We start from the raw sequence: 12,673 nt of genomic DNA, 5'->3' as shown, positions 1-12,673 counted from the left end.
CATTAGTGCATCCATATCAGTTTTATTATCACTTACTTCAATCCTAAGTAAAGAATTGATCGGCTTTATCTTCGATAAACAAAAAAATGTCAGACCAAATTGGTTATCTCATTGCAAGAATGTTGCTAGATCATAGAAAACAATATACGTTTTAAAATTGCAGTTTTAAGGCATCGAAATTTTATTATTGGAAATACAATTGTGAAGGAAATACGAATTATAATATACTTATAGTCTAAGTAATATTACACTCATGTTTCCTTGAATAATCAATGTAAAAAAGGCATTTGAAAATACGCATAATACAATTTAATATTATCTCTTTTCTTTAGTACAATTTTAGTGGCTATAGAAAGTCGTATTAAAAATGCAAATAGTGTTATTTCTCGTTTCGCAGTAGACGCATACATAATGAAGCGACACGCAATCCGAAAAAAATTTTTCAAGCAAGTTAAGTGAACTTATGATGCGATGAAATATTTTTTGTCTCATATTTTATTAAACCAGACATAAATGCTTTTTATAACTGAAACGTTTATAAAATTTTCTCGCAATATCAGTAGCTGTAATTATGGATAGCATTTTTAATATTTAATGCCGTGCAATCCGCATTTATATGAAGAGCATGCGTGATGATCATTCTGCATACTACCATTGAAGGAACGAGATCTTCTTCATGTCATAGTTTTCGATATGGACATTACAAAATCTCAAGGATACAGGGGTACTAATTTCATGTGCTGCAGTTATGTTTAATATGTGTAGTAAAGAAATTTGTATAATTTTGTATTGTAAATCCATTCTTGAAATACTTTATTATTATTAATTTTTCGTAAAATATTTAATAATAATTTATATGCTAGTTTGCAAAAGTGTTTTCTTCAAATCGCTGATATCATAAAAACTTATCAGATTTCATGTGGGCAGTTAATCTACATCGTATAGGATTTGAAATGGTGGGCTTGTGGCCTAAACTTAACAAATGTACTGAGAAAAACTTGTTGTCAAAAATTTGGGTTGGCATCATTTTCATTTTACTAATATTTGTCACTATTGTTCCAATGGTACATGCAATTATAGAAGTTTGGGGCAATATGACATTTGTAATAAGCAATTTCCAGACAACGTTACCGTTCCTAATAGCATCACTGAAATATGCTATCATACGACGCAAACAAACAGGTATATCCAGAATTATATAAAATAAAGTGTTTAGCATTATATTCCGTTGCTTTGTTAAATCGTCTTATGAGAAATAATTATAATTACAAATATATTTTGGATTATAAAAAAAAAACCAGAAATTATGTATGATTTATTCTTATATTAACGTATATAGTAATAAATTATAAAATATGTATAATTTCTTTGATGCTGTAGATTAACCCGGTAACTCATGTATAAATATACGTAAATATTTATGAACATTCACAAACATATATATCTATGTATAAAATATGTACCCAGACAATATAAAATATTTATAGAATATTTACAAAATATTTGTAAAATTTATTTTTTATTTTGAAAATATTTTTGTGATCTTAGATTACACAACTTATAAATATTTATTATAAAAATTGTGAAAGATTTATCGTATATATCATAATAAATATTAATATCACAGAAAATATTTTAATAAGACATTATATCCAAGGAAAAAATATTAACTAAAAATGTGTATCTATGTTTATCATAAATATTAAATAAAACATTTAGTCTATATTTTAATAACGTTTTTTGAATAAATCTTATATAAAATAAGTATAAAATATTTACATAATATTTTAAAAAATAAACAATAATAAATATTTATAACTATTTATTATAAATATAAATATTCTGTGCTATTTGAGTACATGTTCATACATCCTTTTATTACTTTTTAGTGTAATAAAATATTAATAATAATACTTTTATTATACTAATAGTAATTTTATAAAAGGAAGAAGGATGTGTAATGGACGTATATGAATACATATTTCACATATAATTACATATATATTGGGGAAAAAAGATCGGTCCTAAATAACTTGGAAAATATAAATTTTATAAAAATGTTTCAGACAAAAGTTGTGTAAAAGGTTTTAGTATATATTCATGAATAATAAATTTTTTCCGGAAAATAGCAATATACAATATATCCGAATAATTCATTATTTTAGCTCCTTTAGTAATGTTTATGTCTTACTTAAAGTTATTTATATTTTTAAGCTGTCTTGTCAATTATAAACATGATGGCGGATGATTGGATAGCATTTAAGCAAAATAGAGAAAGAAATGTGATGATAAAACGAGCACAAACAGCACGATTAATTACGATAATTGGGCATGTTTGCGTGGTAATAGCGTTTCTCACATCGATCATCCTACCTTATTTTGGTATTTCAGTAGTGTACGTAGCGAATCTCACAGATGTGCGCAAACCGTTACCGTTAAAGATGTATCATTTCTACGATACAGATAAAAGTCCGCAATTTGAGTTAATATTTTTCATTCAAATCGTAACGATGTTGTTTGCAGCTACAATTTATATGTCTGTAGATGTCTTTCTAGTTATAATGGTTCTTCATATTTGTGGCCAGTTAGAAAACTTTAGATGCCGATTAATTGATTTGATTTTATGTAAAAATTTTAATGAAGTTTTAAATAACGTCATAAAAACCCATTTACGCCTTATCAGGTATGAATTTTTATTATGACAATAGAATATTTTACAATAGAACATTAATTAGAATTAATTTAGAAATATTATTGAAAATTTGTTTTTCAAATTTGTCTTAAATATTAAAATTTTTTATCTATATTTATATTTATTATAGAGAATTAATACGGATTAGCTTTAATATGTGTGGAATCAGATATAATGTTCTTTAATATGTATGTAATCAAATATAATGTAAATTTTCTTTTTCTTAACTTAGTAAATATTCATATTCATTGAAAACTTTATTACGTTTTATTCCCAGGCAAATCAGCTGTACAACTTGTTCGTCAAAAATATTCTTATTAGTATATACATATAATGCAATAATTACATTAATTTTTGTACATTGTTATTAGAAATATGTTAAATGAATGAACAATAATCTATTTATTTTATGTTTAGATTCATGTTTAGATACATTATGTCACGGGCAAAGTCCGCAAGTAGGGACAATGCTGACATTGTACAGCAGTCAACTCGGGCAACGTCGACATTGTCCACTTGCGAATTTTGACCATACATATATATTTTTGAATATATATTAGGTGTTGGAATTAATTCGTAGCGTTTTTTAATGAAAGAATGTTATTTATTTCACATGAGCATTAAAAAATACATTAATGAAAGTACTTCCCATCACTTGTAAAACGCTACGAATTAATTCCAACACCTAATATGTATATATGTGTATATACATACACACACATACACACACACACACACACACACACACACACACACACACACACACACACACATATATGTAGTGTTTCATTGATTTCATATAATAACTCTTTTAAATATTTTTATTCTTGTAGATTTGCCGACAATATAGAAAATACATATTCTTTAATGATGATAGTATTGGTATTTCATTTTATTATTGTACTTTGCCTAAGCGGGTTTTCATTTACTATTGTAAGATTTGGTAAAACACAAAATATTTTGTAGCAGGCATAGTACGCTTTCTTTGTTTCTGTGTAATTTCAGATATTAACTGACAAAAATATAAATACGGCTGATATCGCACAAGGATACTTCTCACTATTACTTCTTTTTATTGTTTTGATGAATACTTTTCTATATTGTGGAGCAGGAGAGCTTGTAGCAGAACAAGTAAGTTATAATGAGTATAAATAGTATTTGTATGTAAATAAGTTTATTATATTATTATACTGATATTATATCGTTATATTATGCTATTATTATATTACTATACTGTTATACTAATACTTTTTGAAATAATTCTCATTGAAATGTCATGGATATTAATAAATTTTTTTATATACATTTAAGTGCAATGCAGTATATCGTGCAATATGCGATCTAGAGTGGTACGAGTTAGAATCAAGTAAGGCAAGAAATCTTATTTTGTTAATGGTGCGAGCTAAATATCCTTTTTATATCACTGCAGGAAATATTTTTCCACTAACAATGACTACTTTTTGCAGCGTAAGATTACTTATACAATCCTGGCGTTTTAATTATATTCCTTTGCTATTTGAATGAAATATATTTTACATTTTATGCAATTTGTCTCCCCCCACCTCTCTCTCTCTCTATGTGTGCGTGCGTGCGTGCGTGCCTGCGTGTGTGTGTGTGTGTGTGTGTGTGTGTGTGTGAGGTGAGTCTGATAAGAAGTTCACTAAGTTTTTTTTGAAAACAGAGATAAGGGGGACACACCTATAATCAAAATTGTAGAACAAGTAGGGGGACATACATTCATGATCTTGAATAACCTTAAAGCTTAATCTTTTTATTGTCAATAAAAAAGATTTTTTTTTAATAGGAAAGGATACATTTTAGTCTTTTTATTGATAATACTCAATCAGCTGAATACCTTTGTATTAGAGTATTCCTTCGAAAATTTAACTATTTTTAGGATATAAACTAAAAGAAGTTAGATTATAAGTTTGAAACAAATTTTTTATTATTACTTATTTAACAAATTTTTATTATTTAATTTTTTATTATTATTTAAAGTTATTGAAAAGATCATCAAAATATGTTCCCCTATTTATCTCAAAATATTGATAATAATATATATCTTTTTTTCTAACATAAATTAAATAACACAATCCTTGTAATAATAATTACCACACATTTATGACATTAAATTAAAAATACATTTATAACACAAATTAAAGCCATTGTAGTTTATCAGAATCTTGATTTTTACATATACACGTACATAAAGTTGATATTTATAACATGATATTTATATATATATCTTAAATGTCAGGAAATAACAATAACAATTAATTTTAGATATTAAAATCATCGATTGGCTATATATCATTCCTATTGACAAAACATGATTGAAGATGATATATTAACATTCAACATGCTGTATGAATATAAAAAGATATGTTCATGATTACGTAGTTACAAGTGGAGAAATTTATCTAAAAAATATGTAGAAATTTATTATATCATGATTAAAAAATAAAATTAAGTTTTGTCTATTAATTGTTGTTTATTATAAATTATATAATATATTATTAAGTGATTTAAGTCATTTTGTAATGTGAATATTTTCATTGCACAGAAATAATATGAAAATTTTGATTTTTGTGCATTATGTTTAAGAGAAAATGAGAAATCTATCATCAATCAGCACAAAATTATAATACAATATTTTAATGTTTGTTTTATAATTACATTAATTTTTTTTTACAAACATTATTTAATAATAATTTTTGATATTAATTGTACTTATCAAATCAACATGGTAAGATAAATGTAATTGTCTTGATACATCTATGTGAGTTTTACATTTTATTGCAATTTTTTTTTTAGAAAAGAATCAGTCCTTGCTATCTTATCTTCAATGAACAGAAACATGAACTAGAACACACTCTGATGAAAATAAAAATCAAATGTAATGGAAGAATATCAAAAGTGTAAACAAAGCTTCTAGATGACAAAAATTAAAACAATGAAACATAGAAGAACCGTTTACAAATTACATTCGACTACACAATTTTTATTTTCAGCAGGGCATTAGTTATTTTATTGCGAGAATGTTGCCACATTTTTTAAAGCTACCATACATTATAAACTTGCAGTTATAAGATACTGAAATTTCATCATTGAAAATACATGGACAACTTTGAAGTATGAATTATAAACTACTTATAAACTAGAGGTAATATTACATTCACTCATGTTTATTACAACATTAAATACATCTTTAAAAAATTATTTAAAAAATACATACAATATGCAATTTTGTACCATTCTTTTTGTAAACAACTTTTGTGGTTATAGAAAGTCGCATTGAAGATGCAACAGCGATTGGCTAGATATTATTTTTATTGATAAAACATGACTAGAAATATCAATACTCACATAAACATAGAAATAAGTACATTCGTAATTATATTATACTTATAATGGACACAATTTTCTATTTAGAAAACAATTTTATTGTTATTTATCGTATAGTAAAAATAAAATATCACATTTTGCCTATTTATTTTTCAATAAAAATTATATCATTAAGCATATTTTATAATATAATAAATATTTTTATTGCATCAACAGAAATAATTTGATAGAAATTAGACTCTTTTGCATTACGTTTACAAAACAAGAAAAAACAAGAAAAATCTATATATTAGTATAACATAATAATATAAGTATAGTACATAAGCATTATACAAAATTTTTCCTTAATGTTCGTCTTTGAATTGCATTATATTTAGTGATAATGTTTTACCAAATTTGACATTTTATATAATCAAATCAATATAACAAGATGACTGTATTTACGTACTTACGTTATTTATATGAATAATCACATGTTTTATCACTTTAATTTTGAAAAAAGAAAAGGCTCCTTCATCTTCGATAACAGAAATAAATTTAATTTATTGTGAGACTGTTGCTAGTTTTCAAAGCTGAAATAACATTTTCGCAATAAAATAATAAATGCTACAATAATAATTTTTAGACACCGAAATTTGGAAATGCAAAGACAATTTTTAAATATGAATTATAATCTACTTATAGTCCAGAAAAAATATTCTATCACATTAATTATAATGATAGCAAATATGCCTTTAAAAGAAACATTTAAAAGATGTTATACATGTATAACTATACAATTTTACATCAAGCATTTTTTACTATAATTTTTGTTGGCTGGTATAGAAAGCCTTATTAAAGATGCAATAGCATTATTTTTCATTTCGCAATAAATGCGAACATTATGCAGCAATATGAAACATGGAAAAAAGTTTCCGAGTGAGTATCGACGAACTTATGCGATGCAACATTTTTTACCTCTTATTTTATTAGATCAGACATAAACGAATTTAACTCAAACGTTTATAAAATTCTTTCTTACGATATCAGTAGTTATAACTGGGAATAGCATTCTTAATATTTAATGCCACGTTTGACAATGCTGTCGAGTTTTTGCATTCGTATAGAGAGCGTGCTTGATGATCATTTCGCATCATATCGTGGAAGGAACAAAACATTCTTCATGCTTTTAATATGGATGTTACAAATTCTTCAGGATACAGAGGTACTAATTTCATATTACATATTCTGTTTATTAATCGTTTAATTAATAATCTACTAAATAAGTTTGTACACTACAGTATATTATAAATTCATTCTTGTGATACTGTGTTACTGTTAACTTTTGTTATGTACAAATACTTAATAATTAGATATTAAATATTGAATATATTATATAAATATTATATTTGCAACTGTATTATCTAGCTAATACAGCATAAAAATTTATTAGATTTCATATGGGCAATACATCTACAACGTTTAGGATTTGAAATAGTGGGCTTATGGCCTAAACCTAACAAATATACTAAGAAATATTTGTGGCCAAAAATTTGGATCGGCATCATTCTTATTTTATTAATATTTGTTTCAAACGTTCCGATGATACGTGCAATTATAAAAGTTTGGGGTAATATGGTACTTGTAATAGACAATTTACATACAACATTACCTTTAATAGTAGTATCAGTGAAATACATTATCATATTACGGAAACGAATGGGTACGTCCACAATTATATATACGATTCTCTTTTTGGCGCGATAATTTACAAATAACATATGTCTAAATAATTCAATATTTTAACGTCTTTTACATTGCTTACATTTTATCTACAATTATTTATATTTTTAAGTTATATTATCAATTATAAACATGATGGCAGAGGATTGGATGGCATTTAAGCTGGATGAAGAACGAAATGTGATGATAAAACGAGCACGAACAGCGCGATTAATTATGATGATTGAATATGGTCTCACGATAATGGGGTTTTTAGCAATAATTATTCCTCCTTATTTTGGCTTTCCAGTAACCTACGTAACGAATTCCACAGATCGGCGCAAATCATTACCATTGGAGACATATCATTTCTACGATACAGATAAGAGTCCACAATTTGAGTTAACATTTTTTATTCAGATCTTGACGACATTATTTGCAGCTACCATTTACATGTCTGTAGATGTCTTTCTAGTTGTAATAGTTCTTCACATTTGTGGCCAATTAGAAAACTTTAGACGCCGCTTAATTAATTTGATCTCATATAAAAATTTCAATAAAATTTTAAACAATATCGTAGCGACTCATTTACGTCTTATCAGGTATGAATTTTTATTTTGGTAAAATGTTTAACGATGTTAAATAGTCGATAATATATATATATATATTTTTTTTTTATGATTAAATATATACAATTTTTAATATATGTATACAGGGTGTCCTATTTTAAATAATGCATTAAAATTTCTCGACAACTGTAGATACGGAAAAATATTTCAAACAAAAGTGGTATGGTTCGGAGGAGGACATAAGAAGGTACCATTGATTTAATTTTGGGTGGCGTCGCCATAAGGTCAGGTCATGGTCAAATCGATTTTTTTTCAATGAAACATCCTACTTTTGATCATTTTCAATTTATATCTCAAAAAGTACTTAATCAAAAAATTTTTCCTTATAGCGTTTTAAAAAGCTCTCCACATCAGTTAATAGATTCTGGCATCAAAAATAGTATTTTATTAATAAAAATCGATAATCTTGATGATGACACCCAAAGTCAAATCAGTGGTACTTTCTTATTGTCCTCCGAATCAATTTTTGTTTGAAACATTTTTCCACATAGTTTTCGAGAAATCTTTGTGCATTATTTAAAATGGGACACTTTGTATATATAATGTTTGATTTAATGTGATACCCTTTTAAATAATTTTATTTATAGATTTGCCGACAATATCGAAAGTACATATTCTTTAATGATGTTAGTATTGGTATTTCATTTTGGTGTTGTATTCTGCCTAACCGGATTTTTATTTACTATTGTAAGATGCAATAAAATAAATACGAGAAAATCTTTTATAGCATGCATAACGTAACTCCGGTATATATGCTGCACAAAAACTTAATTTGTTAAGTATTATTTACTACTTTTAAGATAAATAATACCACGATTGAGAAAGTTATTTTATAAAATTATTTATAAGTTATTTCTTAAATCAACTTATACGTATTTGTTAATATAAAAATTGTTTACCAAAAGTAATATAAAATTAGTGCAAATGATAAAATATATTATAAAACGTGAAGTATTTGAATGTACTTAATTTTTGCAATGAAGGATAACTTATACATAACTTGTAAAGTAACTTTCCTAATCTTGAATTCTAATAATATAATAAGGTATAATAGTATAATATACCAATAGAAACTTTGTGCTGTTTACATAAAAATAATATTAGAAATCTTTATGCCAAAATACTTGTATTTTATATTAAAAAAAATACTTTTTGAAGTACTTGTCTATTTATCGTATAAAGGTAGAATATACAGCTCTCTCTCTCTCTCTCTCTCTCTCTCTCTCTCTCTCTGCATGGGAAAAAATGTTTCATACATAATTATATACAATTATATATAATTATATATAAAATATGTTCATATATATAACATTTTTTCCCGAGTATTTATAAGTGGGATATACGACTCATGGAAGATTTTACCAATAATGTTTAGAGAAAAAATGTAAAATGATACGATAACTTACAAATTACTATCAAGGAATAAAAATGAATATATATACAGAATGTAATAGATAATAATTCTAACTTTTTGCATATATTACAAGTATTATGACGTACATGGTTCATGTAGTATATTTATTGCATTTATTGCACTGAATCTAATCTGAGTATTTTGTATGCTTTGGGCATAAATTCCGCTTGCTAAAAATGCTATATATTCCAAACAGATGACATAGACTTTACAAGACTTTAAATTGAACAATAAATATAAAAGCACTTGTATTTTGCTGTAATTCGTTTTTTATTTTCTCTTTACAATTACATTTCTCCAAATAATATTTAAGCCTTTCGCACTCTCTAATAATAATCATTTTAAGTAAGTTATAATATATGATTGCACTACTTACTGCATTGACAATTAAATCGATTCAATTGTGTGATAGTGGTTTTAACATATAATATTAATTTAAAAAAAACTGAAATCATAACACCATACTAATAGAACACAAAGACAAAATAATAGAATGGTTATGTGCAAATTACCCCTATATTTATTTTTTCGATTTCTAAGATGTATATATATATATATATATATATATATCCCCTTGCAACGTAAATACCGGAGTAATACTCTATGTTCTTTTGCTAATTTATAATTTATGTTTTAGATATTAGCTGATGGAAAAATAGATAAAACTGTTATCGTACAAGGATATTTCTCAGTATTACTTCTTATTATCTTCTTGATGAATACTTTTCTCTAGTGTGGGGCAGGAGAGCTTGTAACAGAGCAAGTAAGTTATATCTATTCTGTGCTTAATTTCTTTTACAAGAAATAAGAAGTTATTTAAATCTCAATTAACTATTATTAATATATTTAAAAATAATCCTTATTGAAGTTGCATGAATTAATATGTTTTCTTATATTCTAAGTGCAATGCAGTATATCGTGCAATATGTGATGTTGAGTGGTACAAATTGGAACCAAGGAAGGCAAGAAGTCTTATTTTATTAATGATGCGAGCGAAATATCCTTTTTGTATCACTGCAGGAAAGATTTTTCCGTTAACAATGGCTACGTTTTGCAGTGTAAGATTATCTTAACTCTTCTCATATTAATTTTACTTTGCTATATAATGGAATCCGATTTATTTTCACATTTAATTTCTCTCTCTCTCTCTCTTTCTCTCTCTTTCTTTCTCTTTATTTACACACACACGCACGCACGCACGCACGCACGCATATCGGATGTTCAGACACTCATATACTCTATTTAAAAACAAGGGAAATAGTAATTTTGAAAAACATTTCGTACAAAAGTTGTTTGAGATCAAGTAATGCATTACATAGGCTTATGCAATTGACCTTGGTTGGCGTGAAGGTCATGTCAAGATCGATAAGAACTTTTTAAATGGAAACCCATAGCCCTTATTGTATGTTCTTATATACTGTTATTAAGACGTTTTAGAAACACTGGTTATAAATCCTTTTTAGTTGAGATTTTTCTGAATTATGAAATTTCAAAATTTCAGTACGCTGAGCATTACCGTTACATAAGATGTACTGCAAGGAGATTGCACGATTGGAGACTTTAAAAAAACACCTCGAAGAGGTGTAAATCCGATCGTGTAACTTCCACCTAGTACATCTTGGGTAATCCTTACGCCGGTGGCACTGAAGTCTCAATTCAGGAAGATCTACTAAAAAGGGGTTTGTAACCAGTGTTTCAAAAACGTCTTGACATCAACTACAAGAATATGCAATGAAAGATATAAGTTACCGTTTAAAAAATTCAAGTCAATCTTGGCATAATCTTCACGACGCCAACCAAGATCAATCGCATATGTCCATGTAATTACTTGAGCCCCAACTTTTGTGAAACAAAATTTTCAATATAATCATTTCCCTCGGTTTTAAATGGGATGTACGGGTGGTCTGAAATACCGATATGTGAGTAAATACGTATCGACTTCTGATAAGTCAGTACGGTTTACGAAATTTTTCTGTATATACGGAATGCATGTTATAATTAATTAAGAATTTATTTTTTGGGTAAGTTTTTTTAGCTTTGTCTGTAAAAATTGAAAACTGTAAAGTTTGCATACTAATTCCGATCTCCCCTACATAAGAAACGATATTGGCAACGTATTTCTTAAATATCATTAAATAAAAATAATTATTTACAGATATTAAAAACATCGATGGGCTATATATCATTTTTATTAACACAACATGGTTGATATATTAATATTTAATAATTATATCAACTTAAAAATGGATACTTTCATAATTTTATACTTACAATGGACATATTTCTAGAAAACCTGCTATTGTTACAGCTGTAATAAAAATATAATTATGTTTTGTCTATTGGTGTTTATTATAAATTATATCATTAAGACATTTATAATGTAACAAATATTTTTATGGAACAAAAATAGTTCGATGGAAATGGGCCCTCGTGCATTATGTTTAACTTTAGCTCGCCACGCGAGAGTACAACATAAGCTATGCGATTTTGTACATTGCTATAACTTTTTTTATAATATTATTTGATCATATGGATTAAGATTCAAAAGAAAACTGAACTATTCATATATAATATAATAATAAAATATGTATAGTACAAAATGTATAGTATAAAATTTCTTCTTAATGTTCGTCTTTGAAATACATTACACTTAGCGATAATGTTTTATTAAATTTGATGACAACTGTATTTCATCAAATCAACATAACAAGATGAATGTACTTACGTTATTATAACTATATGAGTTTTATATGTACTTCAGTTTTGAGAAAAGAATTTTCTGCCTTATATCTTTATAAACAGAATCATGCAACTAAAACAAATTTGTTATCGTATTTCGAGAATGTTAATAGCTTTGAAAGTTATCATACAGTTGCAGTTTTAAGATATCAA

At 26.3% G+C, this 12,673-nt stretch overlaps 3 protein-coding genes across 7 annotated transcripts in view; 2 read left to right on the top strand and 1 right to left on the bottom strand.

Annotated features, from left to right (window-relative positions):
• mbt (serine/threonine-protein kinase PAK mbt) overlaps positions 1–12,673 on the bottom strand; it is a 52,295-nt gene that overhangs the window by 36,848 nt on the left and 2,774 nt on the right. The window lies entirely within an intron of this gene.
• LOC105147963 (odorant receptor 10-like) lies at positions 600–5,170 on the top strand. 4 transcript variants are annotated; one of them, XM_087416016.1, is made up of 8 exons: positions 600–724; positions 913–1,182; positions 2,215–2,469; positions 2,545–2,683; positions 3,526–3,625; positions 3,698–3,823; positions 4,004–4,159; positions 4,976–5,170. In XM_087416016.1, exons 1-8 carry the CDS (start codon positions 694–696, stop codon positions 5,027–5,029), a joined length of 1,131 nt encoding a protein of 376 aa, XP_087272142.1. In that variant the 5' UTR covers positions 600–693; the 3' UTR covers positions 5,030–5,170. The 4 variants fall into 4 exon arrangements, with proteins under 4 accessions (XP_087272142.1, XP_087272137.1, XP_087272145.1 ...); XM_087416011.1 differs by having other exon boundaries at positions 2,215–2,683; positions 4,004–4,058; positions 4,122–4,159; XM_087416019.1 differs by lacking the exon at positions 2,545–2,683 and having other exon boundaries at positions 2,215–2,395.
• LOC105148080 (uncharacterized) lies at positions 5,304–12,202 on the top strand. 2 transcript variants are annotated; one of them, XM_087416139.1, is made up of 7 exons: positions 5,304–7,241; positions 7,470–7,739; positions 7,872–8,340; positions 8,955–9,054; positions 10,419–10,544; positions 10,684–10,839; positions 11,937–12,202. In XM_087416139.1, the coding sequence occupies exons 1-5, from the start codon at positions 7,211–7,213 to the stop codon at positions 10,512–10,514; spliced, it is 966 nt and encodes a 321-aa protein (XP_087272265.1). In that variant the 5' UTR covers positions 5,304–7,210; the 3' UTR covers positions 10,515–10,544; positions 10,684–10,839; positions 11,937–12,202. The 2 variants fall into 2 exon arrangements, with proteins under 2 accessions (XP_087272265.1, XP_087272268.1); XM_087416142.1 differs by lacking the exons at positions 10,684–10,839; positions 11,937–12,202 and having other exon boundaries at positions 8,955–9,141; positions 10,419–10,538.

This window comes from Acromyrmex echinatior, chromosome 2, assembly GCF_024713525.1.
Source record: "Acromyrmex echinatior isolate Ae372 chromosome 2, ASM2471352v2, whole genome shotgun sequence".
Classification (NCBI taxonomy): Eukaryota; Metazoa; Arthropoda; class Insecta; order Hymenoptera; family Formicidae; genus Acromyrmex; species Acromyrmex echinatior.
The sequence above is the reverse complement of the archived record's forward strand: the minus strand, read 5'-3'. Positions and strand labels throughout refer to the sequence as shown.

Coding starts and splice junctions, on each gene's coding strand:
- LOC105147963 (XM_087416006.1), top strand. CDS start 694: ATGGACATTACAAAATCTCAAGGATACAGGG. Junction 2,684..3,525: donor ACCCATTTACGCCTTATCAG/GTATGAATTTTT, acceptor TTATTCTTGTAG/ATTTGCCGACAATATAGAAA. Junction 3,626..3,697: donor GCGGGTTTTCATTTACTATT/GTAAGATTTGGT, acceptor GTGTAATTTCAG/ATATTAACTGACAAAAATAT.
- LOC105148080 (XM_087416139.1), top strand. CDS start 7,211: ATGGATGTTACAAATTCTTCAGGATACAGAG. Junction 7,740..7,871: donor CATATTACGGAAACGAATGG/GTACGTCCACAA, acceptor TATATTTTTAAG/TTATATTATCAATTATAAAC. Junction 9,055..10,418: donor CCGGATTTTTATTTACTATT/GTAAGATGCAAT, acceptor TTTATGTTTTAG/ATATTAGCTGATGGAAAAAT.